Raw genomic sequence first — 20,013 nt, forward strand, 5'->3', positions numbered from 1 at the left:
CTACAGAAGCTGTTTCATACTTCTAATAATTTTTGTTGCTCTTCTCTCTACCTTTTTTCATTTCGAATATAACCTTTCAGAGATGGGGCAACCAGAACTGCACCGTGTATTCCAGGCAGGGGCATACCTAGGATTTCTATAGTGACATGATATTTACTGTCTTGCTATTCCTTTCTTGAGGGTTCCTAACGCTGGGGTAGCTTGTTTGCCACTGCATATTGAGTGGATCTTTTCAGAGAACTATCCACAATGACTCCAGGATCTTTCTTGAGTGGTCACAGCTAATTTAGGTCCCTTCATTTCCTAGGTATAGTTGGGATTATATTTGCCCTACTTTGGTGGCTAGTCACCCAGTTTTTTGATATCCCTTTGTAGCTCTTCACAGTTAGCTTTGGAGTTAGCCACCTGGAGTGATTTTTGTGTTGTCAGCAAATTTTGCCACCTCAGTGTTTATCCCTTTTTCCAGATAATTTATGAATATGTTGTATAGGGCTGGTCCCAGGACAGACCCCTGGGGGACACCACTATTCACCTCTCTCCACTCTGAAAACTGACCATTTATTCCTCCCCTTTGTTTCCTATCTTTTACCCAGTTACTGCTCAAGGAGGGGACTTTCCCTCTTATCCCCTAACAGCTGAATTTTTGCTTAAGACTTTGCTTTGGGGCAGGACTTGGTCAAAGGCTTTCTAAAAATCTAAGTACACTATATCCACTGGATCTCCTTGTCCACATGCCTCTTACCCCCTCAAACAGCTCAGTCCCCCATAAGTTATGCTCATCTCTGTCTCATCATACTGGTCTTTGGTGTAGTAATAACCACTAGGCATAGGACTGAAGTTAGACTAAAAACAGGTGGCCTCCAGGCTCTCGGCCACTCAGCTGGTCCAGAAGTGGCTTCAAATGTTCGATTACACACCACAGGTAGCGGTTCTGCAGTTTTTGAGTTCCTTTAGAAGGCTTAGGGGCTGCCCTCCGTCCACATGACTCATTTGTGGTGATTTATCAATTCCAACACCTCCTGCTGTGACGCCTCTGTCTGGGGCAGTTCCTCGCAGTGACCCGACCTGCGGAAGAGCTGCATGAGCTCAAAGCTGGCCTCTCTGCGACACAGGTTAGTTGGATACTATCTCCTGCACCTTGTATCTCTCGCTGCCTGTGACCAACGCACCTACAGCACACATCAAGGTAAATGCAAGGACCCCACTCTCCTCCCAGAGCCAGAGAGAGAACCCAGGAGTCCTGGCTCCCAGGTCCCCTGCTCTAACCCCCACCCCTCACTCCCTTGTCAGAGCAGGGGAGAGAACCCAGGAGTCCTGGCTGCCAGCCCCCCCTGCTCTAACTCCTCAGCCCCTGCTCCCCTCCCAGAGCCGGGGAGAGAACCCAGGAGTTCTAGCTGCCAGCCCCCACGCCCCTCCCAGAGCTGGGAATAGAGTCCTGACTCCCTGCCCTTTCTCTAAGGAGCCCAACACTGGAGCTACCCCAGCCCAGCATCCCCACGCTGCACCCTTGTGACATATAAAGGGGGAGGGCGTTGCAGACAGGCTTGGGCTGTTGATTTGTAACCTGCTTTCACAGGGGCAGGGTGAGGCCACGGGAGCAGCGGCTGCACTCCAGCAGGGCTGTGGGGAGCCTCCCCCCCCGCAGAGCGGAGCCCCCAGCCCGTCCTGTGGCCGGACAGCAGTGAGCAGGCGCCAGCGTCTCTCCAACAGGAGTTTATTGGAGGGGAGGGGAGAGTGCCAGGAGGGGGGCTGTGCCCAGCCAGTCCGCGCCCCCTCTGGGACGAGAGCTCAGAAGAAGAGCCCCCGCATGCGACGCCCGATGCCCTGCCGGTCGTACAGGATGTTGAACTTGTTGACAAACTGGTTCATGGTGTTGCAGGTTTTGGTGATGGTGCCCAGGTAGGCCATGAGCCCCACGTCATTGCATTGCTGTGGGGAGAAGGGAGGGCAAGGGGGTTAGACACGCATGCTGCCCTGCCTCTCAGCCCCCCACAGCCCTGGGGAGACTGCTTCCAGCCCCCCCCACCCCAGCAGTAGGGAGACTGCTTCCCACCTGCCAGCAATCCCAGCAGATGCTCCCCCCCAGTCTGCGCCTGCCCTGGCCCAGACACCCGTCCAACCCCTGCTCACCCCCAAGCCAGATACCCAGCCCCCTGCTCGCCCCACCAGAAACATCCCCCCAGCCCAGATGCCCCAGCCCGCCCTCACGTCATAGAAGTCTGTCTTGAACTTGTCGGTGCTGAGGACAGGAAGGCAGTGGCAGAGGGCATAGGCCTCACGCAGGATCTCGTGGTTGAAGGGCACCTCACCTGGGGGGGCAGGGGAGAGACAGTTAAAGCGGGCAGCACCATGGACCCTGCCCCACCTGGCAGGGGGTGGGGGGGCAGCCTAGGTCTGACCCACCAGGGCCATGGGATCAGTGTCAGAGCTAAGGGGCCAGCGCAGCCCAGGGCCCCAATGAACCGGGCGGGTGCCGGAGCTAATGGGGGGCCCTGATGAACTGAATGGGAGGGAGCGGGGGTTGAGGCGCACAGCCCAGGCCCTCACCTGCCTCTGAGGCCTTGACATACTCCAGGATGAGCTTGACCCGACTGTGGAGCATCTTGATTGCGCTGTGCTGGGCGATCAGGTGCTCAGCCACTGGGGGAGAGAGGGCAGGGTCAGGAGGCTCACCCTTGAAGTCCCCCATCTCCAGTGTCCCCTGCACACGCACCCCTGGTGAGTCCTCCCCTACCCCCACCCCCCACACGCTCACCTGTGGAGTTCTCCCCGCTGCCGGTCGCCGTCATTCGGGCCACGTGGTCGACCCCGATGCGCTCTGCCTCCTCTGTGGCCAGCGTGTAGGTCAGCTCCGCAAACAGCATGGTGGCCTGGGGGCAAGGGAGCATCAGGGGGCTTTGGGCCAGCACCAGCCCCTCCCCCTAGGGAACACGCACAGCATAGCAGGGGCTGGGGGAAGGTACTTACCTCTCCATTGATGATGTCGATCACTGACTCAAAGACACTGACTGGCAGCTGGGGACAGAGAAGAAATACCCTGATACGCTGGACGCCCTCACCCCACAGCGAGAGGGGTAGGGCAGGCTGAGACACGGCCCCTCTGGGGTGAGGTACGAGGCTATACAGGGACCGCTCACCCAGCTCTAAGATGCAGCTTATTCTGGGGAGGGGTGCAGGGGCTGTTCATACAGGGACCCCTCGCTTGGCACTGAGACGTGGCCCCTCTGGGGTGGGGCACGAGGGCTACTGAGCGGTGGTTTGAGCAGGAAGTGAAGGGAAATTCCATACGCAGCCAAAGCTGCAGGGGGCAGGGAGGACAGACGCCCTCAAGCCAGACTTCGCTCCTTGGGGCAGATGTGGGGCTGGTTTCCCATCCCCTACTGACCGGGCCCCAGGCAGCCCCTTCTGGATCAGGCGGTTAGGGGGGGTACTCACATCCGTGTGCTTGGTCATGGGGTTCAGCTTCAGGAAGAGGGGGCTCTCGATGATCTCGCACACCTGGGCTCGGGGAAAGGCGACCATGAGCATGGTGCGTGTCAATGTCAGGCCCTGCCCCCCCGACCCACTGCACACAGGCTGCAGGCACCCAGGGGCTGCACCAAAGACCCCCAATGTAGGAGGGTCCCTCCCCTGCCACGTAGGGTCAGAGGGACTCTGGGACTTTGAAATGGCAGCTCCCGCTATTGCTTAGTGGCCGGCGGGGGCAGCTGGGAGCCAGGACTCCTGAGTTCTCTTCGCAGCCCTGGAGGGGAATGGGGGCTGATGGGTTAGAGCAGGGGGGCTGAGAGCCAGGACTCCTGGGTTCGAGCAGGGGGACCCGAGAGCCAGGACTCCTGGGTTCTCTCCCCAGCTCCGGGAGGGGAGTGGGGGCTGGGAGCCAGGACTCCTGGGTTCTCTCCCCGGCTCTGGGAGAGGAGTGGGGCCTGACCTGTTTATGGACGTGGATGTCAGACTGGTCCGGGGGGCCACCCGTTGTGTACCAGCCCAGGAACTCCATATCCTTGAAGACCTGTTTGACTGGGTGGTGGAGACAGAGAGGATCATGGTTAGCGGGGTGGGGGGGGGCAGATCCCTGCCCCCGCAACTCAGGGATCTACAGACAGTCAGGCCAGCCAGGCTCATTCGATCCTCAAGTCTGAGCTCTGCAGGCCAGAGACTCTCGCCCAGTTCCCTCGTGTTGTGTTTGGCTTGAAAGCCTCCAACCATCACCAGACTGAGAACCCCCACGACCCAGGAGAGCTGAAAAGGCGAATCACCCTCCCAGCTGGGGATCTGCCCCCTCTTTCTAACCTGGACTGCTCTGGTTTTAGCTTCCACCAGTACTTTTTCTGCTTATGCTCAAAGAGCCCTTTCGTACCTGGCACCTTCTCCCACGTCACCTTTCTCCCCATGAAGGGACCGTCACCAAATCACCCCCCTGTCTGCTTGCCAACAAAGAACACCGGCCGGGTGGGGTAAGTGTCTCACTGGAGAACATTTCCCCAGCCTCGGAAGCAGCAGTGTGGCTCCTTCCTGCCCCCCTTTTAAAATGCAGACACCGGGACTGGACGCTGCATGCAGAGGTAAAATCCCCTCCCGTCCTGCTCGCTATGCCCCTGGTTACACACTGACTCTCTGCCAAAGCATCACACCCCCATTCCTACTCCACTTGCCGGGCTCTGTCACTGCTGCCATGTATTACCAGGCCCCTCCGCACCGTGCCCCTGCAGTCGCCTCCGGGAGGGAGAGCCGCTCAGCCCCCCATCTCCTCCGTGCGCACTCACACTGCTCCTCCTTGGTGTAGTAGTACTCCTTGTCGATGACAATGTTCTCCTCCACTGTGTGGGACAGCAGCTCGAAGGAGTTCATCACTTCGATGTTCCGGCCCTCCTGCCGCCCAATCAGCGCCCCGATCACTGGCAGACACGGTGGAGGGGTGTCACAGGGAGCCAAGACCCTCCCGGGGCAGGAATCATGGGCCCGGACCCTCAGAACACAGGAACCTGCTGCTTTACGGGCTGGACCCTTCCTCCCTGGCACAGTGGGGGGTGGGGCACAAATGTAGCCTTAAACAGCAGATGCCCCCACAGCCCCTGCCAGCCCGGCAGGACCAGAGGTCTAGGGGCAAGGTGTGCCCCGACTCCCAAGAGCAGGCGCGAAGGGAACAGAGGGAGGGGTCCTCAGAGCAGCACTGGGATGGGACCCAGCCGGGCATCATGCTGGGAACGGGGGACATTGCTGGGCCCTGGGCTGGCGGCTGCCATCGTGGGGTGGGGGAGACCGCTGGGAGGCTTGGCCTGCCTCTGGGGGCCCCCGGGCTGGCGGCTGCCTGGGCGGGGGAGGCGCCGGGAGGCTTGGCCTGCCTCCGGGGGCCCCCGGGCGGGGGAGGTGCGGACACCGGTACCTTGCACGGGGCGCCCCTCCTGCGAGCGCATGCGGATCCAGTGGTCGGAGATGTTGAGGATCACCAGCGGGTGCAGGGCCACCGAGACGCTGCCCGTCACGCCCGACGCCATGACGGTGGGGAGCACTGCGGGGCGGGGGGAGAACGCGGTCAGCGGGGCAGGAGAACGGGGGTCGGTTGGGGGGATGGAAACAATGGGGGTGGGGGAGTGAGCCCCACTGGGAGACCCTGGGGTCCCTGCCCCTCGGGGGGGACGGAGGGGGGGACCTTGCTGGGGGGAGTCTCGAGGGCAGACTGGGGCAGGGTCTCGGGGGGGTCCAAGGGGAAGGGGGCAGGACCCATGAGAGGGGCAGAGCCCCATAGGGAGGGGGTGGGGTCTCTGAGGGGCAGGGCGCAAGGGGAAGGAGTCTCGGAGGGGGCGTGGCCTATTGGAAGGGGGCGTGGCCCGGACAAGGCCACTCTGGGCGGGCCTGAGGGAAAATGAGGGGGCGGGGTCTGCGCGCGGGCGGGTCGCTGGGGGGCGTGGCCCGAGGGGAGGGTGCAGGGTCTGCGCGCGGACGGGTCGCTGGGGGGCGTGGCCCGAGGGGAGGGTGCGGGGTCTGCGCGCGGACGGGTCGCTGGGGGGCGTGGCCCGAGGGGAGGGGCGGGCTCGCTATCCCCCTCCAGCCCCGCTCTGTCCCCGCCCGCCCAAGGGCGGGCCGGTACCTGCCGCGTCCACCTCCATCCCGCCGGCCCCGGAGCCCCCGTTGCTCCCCGCCGTCGAGCAGGAGGCCCCGGCCGCCGCCGCCGCCATCTTGACGCCGTATGTCCCGGTCTGGCCGCCGTAGCCAAGTACCCGCGCACTGCGCCTGCGCCCTACTGCCTCCGCTTAGGGAGCCCCGCCCCCTCCGCGCGCGCGCGCGCCACATCCTGGCGCATGCGCGCTGCGAGGGCGGAGGCTGCCGGCGTCCTGAGCATGCGCATTTGCAAAGATTAGCGCTTTAGCCGTAGGAGTCTGCGCCGCGGCCCCGCGCATGCGCGGAGGGAACTGATGCTTCACGTCCGGCGCTTCGGTTCCCGCCCCAGCTCAGGGCGGCTCGTGGCTGGGAACCGCCCCCTCCCGCCGGCCCCGCCCCTCGGGCCCCCCCCCCGCTCCTGCGGCCCCTCCCGGCACTGCACTCGGGCCTCCCCCGCCCCCCCCGGCACCGCCCTGAGCCCCCCGGCACTGCCCCCCGCCCCCCCGAGTTCCGCCCCAGGGCCCCCCCGCTCCTCCCCCCGGCACCGCCCTGAGCCCCCTCCCGCTCCCCCTCACGGCCCCCCCCGGCACTGGCCCCGGGGCCCCCCTGTCCCCTCCCACTGGGCCCCCCCACTCCTCCTCCCCTGGCACTGCCACCGGGCCTCCCCGCCCTCCCCAGATACCGCCCCAGGGCCCCCTTGCTCCTTCCCCAGCACCGCCCTGCTCCTCCTCCTGCTTCCCTGGCACTGCCCCTGCACCCCCCCGGCACCACCCTCTGTCCCCCCTGCTCCTCCTCCTGTCCCCACCGCATCGCCCTCGGGCCCCCCCTCGTGGCCCGGCCCCCCGCTCCTCCTCCCGCCCCCCCGGCACTGCCCCTGCGCCCCCCCCAGCACCACCCTCTGTCCCCCCGGGATAGCTCCTCAGTTCCTTTTCCGGCCCCCCCAGCACTGCCCTTGGGCCCCCCCCACTCCCCCTCTGGCACCCTCCCAGCCCCTCCGTTCCCCGCACCGCCCCTGGGCCTGCCCCGGGCATCGTCCTGGTTCCCACCCCGTCCTACACGCACGCACACACACACAGTCTCACCCACAGCCCGTCTCCAGACACGCACGTTACCCACACCCCATCGCACAACACGTCCACACGCACAATATGTTGCATAACACATCGCACACACACGCATCACACTCAAACGCACATGTTTGTGCGTGCACACACACCGTCACATGCATGAACAGACACACCCCATCACACCCACACACGTCGCACATGCACATGCACATGTCGCACACGCACACAGACCCCGTCATGCACACCACGTCACACACCACATCACATGCACACACACCCTGTCACAAGCACCACACGTCACACAACATGACGCACATACTCACCCCGTCACACAACACGTCACACACACAACGTCGCACACAGACACACTCCGTCTCACGCACACAACACCTCACACAGCACATCGCAGACAAACACACCCTGTCTCACACACGCACACAACACATTGTATACATACATGTCGCACAACATGTTGCACACCCACCCACCCTGTTGCACACATGCACTCTGTCATGCGCACATGTCGCTCACACGTGCACAACACATTGCACGCACCCCATTACACACGCAACACATCACACACCCACACTCCCGTCGCACACCCAGCATGTCGCACACACAACATGTTGCACACACACCACACATAGCACAAGACATCGCACGCACACATCCCCGTCATGCACACACACCACGTTGCACAACACCCCTGGAGTTGGACACGCCTGCCACACATGGCACCACACCACAATCATGCCAATGCCACACCCTCTCACCCACAACACATCACAATCATACACATAGGCATGCCACCGTCAGTGTTGCACACCATATTCACACCCAATGCCCACTTCTCAGGTACAGTACCACTCACAGACATACCCCCCTCCTGATACACCCAGCCACATAGAGTATCGCATCACGTTCACACCCACTCCCTCACATCTCACTTGTGACCACACCACAGTCACATACCACATTCACCCCCCCACACACACACCACAATGTCACAGCCACAGCAGCAGGAAGCTGGTCTCGGAAGTGTTTTGCAAACAATCCGATTACTTAATAATTGGAATTTCCCAGCCCTGGGCCTGTTTTTCCCGTCAGCCCCCCACCCTATGGGCACAAGACGGGGCTTCCCGCTCCCCTGGCCCAGCCTGCAGGCAAATAAGCCAAAAATGATTTGTGCTAAATGGGGGAGGGGTGAAAAGGACAGCAAAACACAGGTTGGGTGTGTCAGGCTGAGCAGGGAGGTGTGCGTGGTGTGAGCAGAAGCGTGCGGGGTGTCAGTGCAAGTGTGTAAGGTGTACAGGGTGTAGGTATGAATGAAGGTGTATCGTGTGTGCATGAGTGAGGGTGTGCAGGAAGAAAGGATATGAATGTGTTGAACCGCGGGGGGGGGGGGTGTGCGCGTGCATGTACCTTTGTGTGTTTGGGTTAGTGTGTGTGTGTTTTGGTGCAAGGGTGTCTGTTTACACGGCTGTGAGTATGTGCAGTGCGTCAGTGTGCATTTGTGTGTGTGTGTATGTGAGTGAGCGGGAGGCTGACAGTGTGTGCCTCTGTGTGTGTTCGGTCGGGGGGGTGGCAGACAGCAGCTGGTCTGTATGTACAGTGTAACGCCCATCAGCTGATGCCCCCCCTCCCCGGGGGGGCTTTCACCCCGAAGGGAGAGGAGCTGCCGGCTCTAGGAGCAGCAGGGTCACTAGATGCCCAGGGACAGACCTGGTGCCCCTCGGCCATGGAGCCAACAGCCTTGCCCCAAACACAGGGACCCCCAAGCGATGACTTGCCAGGACCCCTGGCAGCCCCCCAGGGCTGGTCTTATTGGGGATCAGCCCCCACCCCGCCAAGGCAAATTGTCTGCCCAGGGTTAAGGTGTTCTCCCCTTCCCGCTGGGGAACCTCCTCCCTGGCTAGGGGGCGGGATTAGGGTGTTCTCACTCCCCGCCCTGCCAGGGCCTCCACCCTGGCTGGGGGGGTGGGGGGCCGGCAGCCCAGTCTGTCTGAGCCTGGACTCTCCCCAGAGAAGCTGCAGGATCCTAGTTCCTATGGACGTGGTGAGTCAGAGCTGGTTGGGGGGTCTGGTCGGGACAGGTGGGGAAGGGCTGGGTTGGAGCAGGGGATTCCTGGATCTAGGACAGCTGGGAGAAGGCAGGAATGCCTTGGGCAGAGCTACACTTGGGGTGGGGGAAGGGGTCCCCTGAAGGGTTGAGGGCAGGACCCACCCATGGGGAACTTGCTCCTGCTGTGGGGGCCCCACTCAGGTGCTGAGAGGCTGAGTGGGGAGTTTGGGGGAGACAGGGCAGAGGGAGGCACATGGTGGAGAAGGGCGTTGGGTTTCCCGCATCCTGCTATGGGAACAAGGGGTTGTGGGATGCAGTGGGGGAAGGAGAGGGCCCCTGGGGACAAGTAACCCCAGAACTGACACATGGGGCGGAGTCACCCCATCCCCTGCATCCTGACCCCCCTGGGTGTCCTGTCCCAGGGCTCAGCCAGGCTCGGGAATCTCTGTCCCTAGGGCAGCTCATTTCACCCCTCAGCCAGTGGAACTACCTGCCACTGGGTATGGGGCTGAGCAGGGTTCAAAACGGGATGTGGGAGGGTTATATGGAGAATTACAACATCCAGAGTTATCCCAGGAGACCCCACTCCCTTCCCCGAGCTGGGGAGAGAACCCAGGCTTCCTGGCTCCCAGCCACCCTGCTCTAACCCACCAGCCCCCTCTCCCCTCCCAGAGCTGGGGAGAGAACCCAGGAGTCCTGTGGGCAGCCAGGTGATGTGGGGGGTTTGGAGCAGGCTGAGGGAACTGTCTGCCAGCTGGCGCCCAAATTTCTTCCTTCCCATCCTGTTGCAGCCTGGCTCTGACCCCGGGTCCCCGCTGGCCCCCTCCCCTCCCACAACAGGCAGCCCCGCCTGTGTGCGCAGCAGGGTGCAGATCCCGTTAAGCAGCATTTGGGTTGCGACACTGCTCCTCGGAGCCAGCCCCCCCCACACACACACAGCAAACACCCGCCCCCTGCACCCTGGGCATTCCTAGCATACTCCTTTGCAGCTCCTCAGGGAAACGCCTGGGCAGCCTGGCAGGGTCCCTCCCGGGCTCTTCCCAGGGCTCTGGGATCCAGGGGCAGCCCCCTGCCTGCACATGGAGTGGGGAGGAGCTCAGTTCTTGGGCGCTAACGGGGCCCAAGACACAGCCTCCCGCCCCCGGTACCCTGCGCTGGGATGCAAACAAGGAGATTCCTGGGCCCCAGCCCACCTGCAACTGCACAAAGCCAACCGTAGAGTGAATTTAGCGGGGCTGCGGGTCAGGGGCGCTGGCAGGGCTGGGCTGGCAGGGGGCTGCGGGTCGGGAGCGAGGGGCACCGGCAGGGCTGGGGGCTGTGGGTCGGAAGTGAGGGACACCGGCAGGGCTGAGGGGGGCAGAGCTGGGCTAGCAGGGGCTGCGGGTTGGGAGTGAGGGGCGCTGGCAGGGCTGGTGATGGGGAAGGGCTGGGCTAGGGGGGGCTGTGGGTCGGGAGTGTGGGGCGCTGGCAGGGCTGGGGGGGCAGAGCTGGGCTAGCGGGGGCTGCGGGTCGTGAGTGAGGGGCACCGGCACGGCTGGGGGGGGCAGAGCTGGGCTAGGAGGGGCTGTGGGTCAGGAGTGTGGGGCACCGGCAGGGTGGTGAGGGGGCTGGGCTGGGCTAGCGGGGGCTGCGGGTCGGGAGTGAGGGGCACCGGCATGGCTGGGGGGGCAGAGCTGGGCTAGCAGGGGCTGCAGGTCGGGAGTGTGGGGCACCGGCATGGCGGGTTGGGGCAGAGCTGGGCTAGGGGGGGCTGTGGGTCGGGAGTGTGGGGCACCGGCAGGGCTGGTGAGGGGGCAGGGTTGGGCTAGCGGGGGCTGTGGGTTGGGAGTGAGGGGCACCGGCAGAGCTGGGGGGGCAGGGCTGGGCTAGCGGGGGCTGTGGGTCGGGAGTGTGGGGCACCGGCACGGCTGGGGGGGGCAGAGCTGGGCTAGCGGGGGCTGCAGGTCGGGAGTGTGGGGCACCGGCAGGGTGGTGAGGGGGCTGGGCTGGGCTGGGGGGGGCTGCGGGTCGGGAGTGAGGGGCACTGGCACGGCTGGGCGGGGCAGAGCTGGGCTAGGAGGGGCTGTGGGTTGGGAGTGTGGGGCACCGGCACGGCTGGGGGGGGAGAGCTGGGCTAGGAGGGGCTGTGGGTCGGGAGTGTGGGGCACCGGCACGGCTGGGGGGGGCAGAGCTGGGCTAGGAGGGGCTGTGGGTCGGGAGTGAGGGGCACCGGTACGGCTGCGGGGGGCAGAGCTGGTCTAGGAGGGGCTGTGGGTCGGGAGTGTGGGGCACCGGCAGGGTGGTGAGGGGGCTGGGCTGGGCTAGGGGGGGCCGTGGGTCGGGAGTGAGGGCCGGCCGAGCTCTGTGTGGGTTTTAACCTCTGTCCCTCGCTCCCAGCCTCGCTGGACCCTGGCCGCGAACGCTTCGGCGCTGCCCCCCAACGAGACGGGCTGCGGGGAACAGGCCGACTTCCAGTACGTGCTCTTCCCCGTGGTTTACAGCCTGGTCTTCGTGCTGGGCATGGCCGGGAACCTCTCCGTGCTCTGGTATTTCCTGCGCACCCGGACAGCCACCGCCCCGGCCAACATCTTCCTGGCGAACCTGGCCTCCCTCGACCTGATCTTCGTGCTGACCCTGCCCTTCCGGGTGGCCTACCACGCCCTGCGCAACGACTGGGTGTTCGGCGAGGCCCTGTGCAAGATCACCGGCTCCCTCTTCTACGCCAACCTGTACGGCAGTTCCCTCTTCCTCACCTGCATCTGCCTGGAGCGCTACGTGGCCGTGGTGCACCCGCTGCGCTCGCTCCGCCTGCGCCGGCCCCTCTACCGCGTGGCCAGCTGCCTGGCCGTCTGGGCCCTGCTGGCCGTGGCCGTGCTGTACCTGACACTGCGGGGCCCCCTCACCCGCCCCTTCCCTGACGGGCGCCTGGCCTGCCTGGAGAACTTCTCCAGCGACTCCTGGAAGGGCCGGATCTCCAGGGTCAGCCTCTTCGCCGCCGCCGTTGGCTTCCTGGTGCCGCTGGCACTCATCGGTATCTGCTACCCGCTCATCGCCCGCCGGCTGCTGGAGATGCCGGGGATGGCGCCCGGCTCGCAGGCTGCCCGGCGCAAGGCGCTGCGCACGGTGCTGGTTGTGCTGGCGGTGTTCCTGCTCTGCTTCGCTCCCTACCACATCACCCAGGTGGTGCACACGCTGTGGCGGCTGGGGGCACTGGAGGGCTGCCAGCTCCTCCGCGGCACCTACGCCGCCCGGCGCGTCACCATGGCCCTGACCAGCCTTAACGCCTGCCTGGACCCGCTGGTCTATTACTGCGCGGTCGAGCGCTTTGCCTGGAGCCCGCCCTGCAGCGGCCGGTGCTGCTGGGGGCGGCCGGCTGCCTCCGAGGACACCCAGGGCACGGGGCTGCAGGCGCTGGACAATGGAGCCTCCCGGGGGTCCCACCCCAAGACAGTGACCTCGTCCCACGCCACCCATGGAGGGGCCTGAAGGGTCCCCCCGTGCTCGGCTCCTGAGGATACACCAATGGACTCTCCCCACTTGCGTCCCAGCTGTCAGTGTTACCCTCCCCCGAAGCACCGATGTTGGGTTCTCTGCTGCTGGAGAAGGGAGGGATGGTGAACAGTGTTACAGGGGTGTGTACGTCTGTGTAGTATTACGTGTGTGCACAGCCGTGTGTGTGTGTGTGTGAGCGAGCGAGCGAGCGCACAGCCATGCCAAAGACCGAGTGGTCGGCATCTCTCCCTTGTTCACACCTGCCATTTGTCGGGACCATTGGATCTCACCAAATTGAACCGACATTGTGTGTGTGTGCATGCGAGGGAGTCTGTGGGTGTGATAGGTGTGACTGTGTGCCAGAGTGTGCTTCTGTGTGCGTGTTACAGGAGCGTGTGTGTGTTTTACCCTTGTGAATGGCCGAGCTTGCATCTCCTTGGCTGTGACAGTGTGTGGGACTGTCCTGTGAGGAAAGGTGTGACTCGGGAGGGTTGTACCTGCCCTGTTCGGTGTGTGTCTGTGTGTGTGAAACAGAGAGAGAAACCCTGGGCAGGGGGCACTGGGGGACACTGGCATTTGTGTGTCTTGGGGTGGAGGGAGGCAGCTGTGTATGTCTGGGATAGTTGCAGCTAGTTGTGTGTATGCACGACACTGTGCAGGGTGCTGGGTTGTGTGTGGGATGCTGAGATGTGTGATGCTGGGTTGTGCAATGCTCTGTGTGTGTATGTGTGCGCGCAACCCTGTGCGGGGTGCTGGGGTATGTGTGTGTGATACTGGGATGTGCGATTTGTGTCTGAATGACTGGAGGAGAACCTGTGAGTCGTGGAACCTCCCCTGTTGTGTTTTTGTGTCCTGCTCCCCCCGTCCCGGCTCTTTTGTACATTTTGCACTTTCCTGCCAAGTAAAAGCAACGTTTCCATCATGCTATGTCCCCATCCCTCCCTGCACAAACACCCCCCGGATTCGCCTCATAGATTCATAGATACTAAGGTCAGAAGGGACCATTCTGATCATCTAGTCCGACCTCCTGCACAGCGCAGGCCACAGAATCTCACCCACCCGCTCCTGCGAAAACCCTCACCTATGTCTGAGCTATTGAAGTCCTTAAATCGTGGTTTAAAGACTTCAAGGAGCAGAGAAGCCTCCCTCAAGTCACCCGTGCCCCATGCTACAGAGGAAGGCGAAAAACCTCCAGGGCCTCTCCAATCTGCCCTGGAGGAAAATTCCTTCCCGACCCCAAATATGGCAATCAGCCAAACCCTGAGCATATGGGTAAGATTCACGAGCCAGATACGCTGGAAAGAATTTTCTATAGTAACTCAGATCCCATCCATCTAATATCCCATCTCAGGGGATTAGGCCTATTTACCCTGAATATTTAAAGATCAATTACTTACCAAAATTCCATTATCCCATCATACCATCTCCTCCATAAACTTATCGAGTAGAATCTTAAAGCCAGATAGATCTTTTGCCCCCACTGCTTCCCTTGGAAGGCTATTCCAAAACTTCACTCCTCTGATGGTTAGAAACCTTCATCTGATTTCAAGTCTAAACTTCCTGGTGGCCAGTTTATACCCATTTGTTCTTGTGTCCACATTGGTGCTGAGCTGAAATAATTCCTCTCCCTCTCCTGTATTTATCCCTCTGATATATTTATAGAGAGCAATCCTATCTCCCCTCAACCTTCTTTTAGGTAGGCTAAACAAGCCACGCTCCTTGAGTCTCCTTTCATAAGACAAATTTTCCATGCCTCACAACACCCCTGGCTCGGCACAGGCCCCAGGGGGCCCAGGGCTGGAGTGAGGGGCACCAGCAGAGCTGGGGGGGCCCAGGGCTGGACTAACGGGCTGCGGGTGGGGAGTGAGGGGCACCGGTGGAGCTGAGGGGGGCAGGGTCACATGTGGTCTCCCCGCTGCTCCCCCCGCCAGGTCCATGACGCCCCTGGCGGGGCTGGAAGCTCCAGATGCGGCGTGGCGGCTCCCAGGGACCCAATGGGCAGGGCAAGGTGAGTCCTGCCCCCCCGGGGTGACTGTTTGTGTCTCTGTCTCCAACCTGGAGAGCCCGGGGTGGGGAGCGAGGCAGAAGTGCCGCAAACACCAGGTGAGGAGAGCCGGGGTCAGGGGTTGAGGGGCATGGAGGGGGTGATGGAGTACAGGGGTGTGTATGGGGGTGAGGGGGGATGGAAAGGGTTTGAGGGGTAAATGGGGAGGAAGGAATTTATGTGGGGCTGTATAGGGGGAATGAGAGGTACAGGGATGGGGGCATGGAGGGGTGTATATTGGGGAGGGAGGGGTGTGTATAGGGATTGAGGGATGTATAGGGGGATGGAGGGTGGGTATAGGGCTGGAGGGGGGTGAGGGTATATGGGGATGGCACAATGGGGGGGTGAAGAAATGCATATGGGGAGGAGGAAGGTAGATTAGATGCCCCCCCCAGCTCCGATACCCCCCTGCCCGCCTGCCAAGCCCCGTCTCCAATTTGTGGGTGCCCTGCAGCTAATGCCCCCAGGGAGCCGAGGTCTGTGTGTTGGGGGAGGGGGGCTAATACCCCCCCCCAGGGATCTGGGCGCTGTGGGGGAGGCAGGGCCCCTGCTGCTCTCTGGGGTTCAGGACCGGCGCCTGCATCCCCTGGGCCAAGGGGCTGGGACCCAAACCCCGTGTGCCCTGGGGCGGGGGCTGGGGGAAGGGGCAGAGGCGGCTGCATTATCCTTGCCAGCCGCCAGGGGTCACTGCTCCACCCCACAGCTTGCAGCACGCACCAGCCTAGGGACCGGTGGTAAGTGCAGACCCCTTCAGCCCCCAGCATCAATGGCCTTCCTTGTGCCTCACCCCAGAGCCAGCTGCCTCTCAGGGCCAGGGCAGGGATCCCCCTGTAAACAGCCCCTGTGCCTGCCCCAGAGCCAGCCACCTCTCAGGGCCAGGCAAGGGGTCCCTGTATAAATATCCCCCATCCTCCACCCCAGACCTGGCTGCATCTCACTGAGCTCCTCTTCACCCCCAGGCCAATAGACCCATGCCGGTGGCCGCGCTTGCCCTGGAGGTCAGGCCGGGGCTGCGTCGACATCGCCTTCGCCGGCCTGTGCCTTGCGGTGGTGTATCTGCTGTGCCTGGAGACGGGGCTGGTGCTGCAGCTTAGTGCCTGGGTGAGCCGGGGCTGGCAGGAAGCCTGGGGGCACCAGCCGCGCAAGGGAGAAGATCATCCAGGGCCTCAACACATCCCCAGGGACCAATGGCACCGCCTTTCCCTGCAGCAAGGCCAGCCGGATGCCTGGGTCCCTTGGGGAGGTGCTTAGGCCCCCGTCAGCCAGGAGCTGGTGCCCCGGAACTGGCAGCTTCTTCTGGCACCTGATGGAGGTGCTGTTCGGGGGGCAGCACCAGGAGGGGGCCCCATGGCTCAGTGACCCTGGGGGCCCCTTGCCCTGGCACCTCTGGAAGGAGGGGATGTCCCAGCAGATGCTGAGCCCGCGGCTCCAGCGCATCTTCAGGAACTACGAGGCTGGGAACAAGTACCAGGTGCCCCCCGAGGCCGGGGCCAGGCGAGGCGGGGCCAGGCGGACAGGGCCGGAGCTGCTGTGCCAGCTGAAGGCTTGGGTGATGGTGCGGACCCTGCACCCAGAGGAGGGGTCCTTCGCCGCCTCTGAGTGGAGGGGGCTCCTGCCCCAGAGGGACCTGGCGGAGGAGCTGGGCCCCCTGCACACCTGCGCTGTGGTGAGCTTGGCCGGGTCCCTGCAGAATTCAGGCCTTGGCAAGGAGATCGGGGAGTGTGAGGGCAGGTGGCCTGATTCACACAAGTGGTGTGTGAACACGAGCAGCCCCATTTGCACAAGGAGGGTGTGAGCACGAGCAGCCCCATTCGCACAGGGTGTGTGTTTGGTCCCATTTGCACAAGCGGTGTGTGAGTGTGAGCAGCCCCATTTGCACAGGGGGTGCCTGTGAACATTCACACAAGATGGGTGTGAGCATGAGCAGCCCCATCCGCCCGGGCTGTGTGTGGATATGGATTGCCCCCTTTCGCAGGAGGAGGGTGTGAATGTGAGCAGCCCCATTTGCACAGGGGGTGCTGTGAACATTCACACGAAGCGGGTGTGATCGTGAGCAGCCCCATTCGCCCAGACTATGTGTGGATGTGGATGGCCCCATTCACACGGGGTGTGTGCCTGGCCCCATTTGCACGAGGGGGGTGTGATCATGAGCAGCCCCATTCACCCGGCCTGTGTGTGGATGTGGATGGCCCCATTCGCACGGGGCATGTGCCTGGCCCCATTTGCACGAGGGGGGTGTGAGCGTGAGCAGCCCCATTCGCTTGGGGGCACTTGGGGGCATGCGACCTCCCTGCCTTTCGTGCCTCTCTGCCCAGACACCCACGACACGGTGCTGAGGTTCCACGTGGCCCTGACGGCCGGCTATGAGCGCGACGTGGGCTCCAAAACCACTCTGCGGCTGGTCAACTCCTAGGTGTGGGCTGTGGGGGGAGGAGCCGGGGGGGCAGCAGGGGCCAGAGCTGGGCTGTGCTGAGCCAGGGCCAGGGGGCAGTTCTGGAGCTGGAGGTGAGGGATGGGGGGGTCTGCAGGGCGTGGGGAGGAGAGGGCTGGGGGGTTGTAGTAGGGCAGGGAAGGAGGCGGTTGGGGGGTTGTAGAGTGGGGGAGGGGGCATTTGGGCTGGAGGTTTGCAGGGTGGGGGATGGAGGCGGATGTGGGGCTGGAGGGTTGCAGGGTGGGGGACGGAGGTGGTTGTGGGGCTGGGAGGGTTGCAGGGCGGGGGAGGGGGTGTCTGGGGGGGCTGGGAGGGTCACAGGGTGCGGGGAGGGAGCAGTTGGGGGGCTGGGGGAGTTATAGGGGAGGAGTAGGTTGGGGAGCTGGGGGGGTTGTAGTAGGGCAGGGGAGGAGGCGTTTGGGGGACTGTGCTGCCCTCCCCCCAACTAACCCTCCCCTCTGCCCCCCAGCTGATGGCGTCCAAGGAGCTCCACTTTCTGTACAACCCGCTCCACGATGATGGGGGGCAGGTGGCCTGGGACCCAGCCCCCTACACAGCCGACCTGCAGGAGGTGAGCCCTGGGGGGCACGGCAGGGACTGGCTGCCTTGCCCATGGGGCCGGGGCAATGGGGGTTATGGGTGGTCTGTGTGCTGCAGGGTCATGGGGTGGGGTCCCTGCGGGGACAGGGGTCTGTAGCAGGTTTTGGGGACCCTTCCCTGCACAGGTGAGTTTCCAGTGGACCCCGCAGGGGCCGGCTCTTGGCCCCCGGCAAGTCCTAGGATGGACCTAGATGGGGGAAAGGGGTCCAAGGCTGGGGCCACAGATGGCGGGGGTGGATCCCAGCCGCACCCTGGCCCCACCCCCGAACACTCCTCTGTGGCCCCCTAGCAGGGCCCACCCCACGGTTTGGCTGGACAAGAAGCTGTAGGGTTTTCATGGGGCTGGATGAACTCTGGGCGATTCCCCAAGGCGCCTGGGGGCTTTGCCATCGGGGCGGTTTCTCAGAGTGAGCCGTGCCAGGAACGAGCCGGGGGCCAGGTCTCTGGCCGGTGTCCCATGTGGAGTCGGACGGGATCCCACCCAGCGTTGGACTTGATGAATTCCCTTGGGGGGACCCTGGGGCGGGAGGGGGGTGTTCAGGGCACCGCAGGGGAGCTGGGACCTGGCAGGCAATCAGGGGGATGTGGGGCGTTCATTCCCCATGGGGGCCCCCTGGGGGTGGGGTGTATGGGGTGCTGCAGGGATGTGGGTGCCGAATGTCCCAGGGGAAAGTCGGGGGGCTGGGGAGTGATTGGGGTTGATGGGCACCAGGGCCCTGCTGAGCACAGTTGGGGGGGGGCTGTGAGGGGGCCTGACAGTGGTACCAAAGCTGGAACGACCCTATTCTGTGGGGGGTCCCAGTGGCTGTGGGGCTGCATTGGGGTGTCAGTGGGGGGCTGGGGGGATCTGTCTCTCTCACCGACCGGCCCCTCCCTGTAGTGGTACCGGACCCCCGACTACCCCATCTTCATCCAGCTCTGGGCAGGGCGGGCGCAGCGCCCCCACCAGGCTGCCCCCATCCTGCACCCGCAGCTCCAGTGGCAGCTCTGGGACCGGGTCCAGGAGAACGCGGCCGAGGTCATTCAGCGCAACCCACCCTCCTCCGGGCTGCTGGGTGAGACCCCCCCCGCGGGACTGCCCTGGAACCACCCCCCACGACTGCCCGGGACCCTCAGCGCCCCCCGGAATCTCCCCACGGCCCCCCGGAACTTCCCCGGACCCGCCCCTGGAACCACCCCCCACGACTGCCAGGAACCCCCCCGGCACCTGCCCCGGCATCCCCCCTGGAACCTCCCCATGACTGCCCGGGACTCCCCAGCACTCTCCTGGAACCCCCCCACGACTGCCCAGTGACCGCCTGGCACCCCCCTGCCTTGTGTGTGTCCCCCCATGGGGCAGTGCCCCCTGACGGCCGGGAGGGGCGGTGCTGTAGTCCCCCCATGGGGCAGTGCCCCCTGGTGGCCGGGAGGGGCGGTGCCTGTAGTCCCCCCATGGGGCAGTGCCCCCTGGTGGCCGGGAGTGGCAGTGCAGGTTGGCCCCCCATGGGGCAGTGACCCCGCTCTCTGCCCCCCAGGCACAGTGCTGATGATGTCCCTTTGCCGGCTGGTGCACCTGTACGAGTTCCTGCCCTCGCAGCGCCGGACCGACCAGTGTCACTACTACGAGACGCGGCCTGTACGCTGGGCGCCCACCACCCGCTGCTCTCCCAGAAGAACCTGGGGCGGCGCATGAACCGCGGCTCCGACGCCGACGTCTTCCTGCACGGCCGGGTCACGCTGCCAGGGCTCGACACCCTGAACTGCACTGGGGCCCCCGGGGGGGGTGAGCACCTCGCACTGCAGGGGGTCCCCAGGTGGGGGTGAGCACCCCGAACTGCAGGGGGTGCCTGTGGGGGGTGATCACCCTGAACTGCAAAGGGTCGCCCTGGAAGGCTGAGCACCCCGAAGTGCAGTTCCCCAGGGCAGATGCCCCCCCAGCCCCGCAGTCCCCTGCTGCGCAGGGCGTGGAGGAAATGGTGCAGCAACCAGGAACGATGGAGCAATTGCAACGTGGGGAAGTGGCAGGGTGGGGCCTGCATGCAGGGGGCAGTGCTAGGGACTGGGGCTCTCCCACCCCGCCAGAATCAACCTAGGATTGCCAACTTTCTGACCCCCTGACTCTGCCACTTCCTGGGGCCCCCCTCCCCTTTCCCTGAGGCCCTGCTCCGGCTTACTCCATTCCCCCTCCCTCTGTGGCTCGCTCACCCTCACTCACTTTCACTGAGTGGGGGAAGAGGGTTGGGGGGCGGGCTCTGGGTGG

At 63.9% G+C, this 20,013-nt stretch overlaps 3 protein-coding genes across 3 annotated transcripts; 2 read left to right on the forward strand and 1 right to left on the reverse strand.

Moving 5' to 3' along the window:
• Positions 1-1,697: 1,697 nt before the first annotated feature.
• On the reverse strand, positions 1,698-6,246 carry COPS6 (COP9 signalosome subunit 6). Its single transcript, XM_038386078.1, has 10 exons — positions 6,089-6,246; positions 5,384-5,509; positions 4,764-4,895; positions 3,929-4,017; positions 3,436-3,498; positions 2,968-3,015; positions 2,756-2,870; positions 2,548-2,640; positions 2,209-2,309; positions 1,698-1,929 (listed from the first exon to the last, which is right to left on the reverse strand). Exons 1-10 carry the CDS (start codon positions 6,174-6,176, stop codon positions 1,789-1,791), a joined length of 996 nt encoding a protein of 331 aa, XP_038242006.1. The 5' UTR covers positions 6,177-6,246; the 3' UTR covers positions 1,698-1,788.
• A 1,484-nt stretch (positions 6,247-7,730) lies between these two features.
• LOC119849247 (lysophosphatidic acid receptor 6-like) lies at positions 7,731-13,621 on the forward strand. Its single transcript, XM_038386073.2, has 2 exons — positions 7,731-9,222; positions 11,605-13,621. Exons 1-2 carry the CDS (start codon positions 8,797-8,799, stop codon positions 12,691-12,693), a joined length of 1,515 nt encoding a protein of 504 aa, XP_038242001.1. The 5' UTR covers positions 7,731-8,796; the 3' UTR covers positions 12,694-13,621.
• Positions 13,622-15,676: 2,055 nt separating this feature from the next.
• On the forward strand, positions 15,677-19,778 carry LOC119849212 (beta-galactoside alpha-2,6-sialyltransferase 1-like). The gene is given in 6 exon segments (XM_043503605.1): positions 15,677-16,464; positions 17,059-17,144; positions 17,644-17,745; positions 18,655-18,829; positions 19,289-19,375; positions 19,378-19,778. Coding segments are annotated over 6 exon segments (1,149 nt in total). The 5' UTR covers positions 15,677-15,965; the 3' UTR covers positions 19,578-19,778.
• Positions 19,779-20,013: the final 235 nt, after the last annotated feature.

This window comes from Dermochelys coriacea, chromosome 28, assembly GCF_009764565.3.
Source record: "Dermochelys coriacea isolate rDerCor1 chromosome 28, rDerCor1.pri.v4, whole genome shotgun sequence".
Classification (NCBI taxonomy): Eukaryota; Metazoa; Chordata; order Testudines; family Dermochelyidae; genus Dermochelys; species Dermochelys coriacea.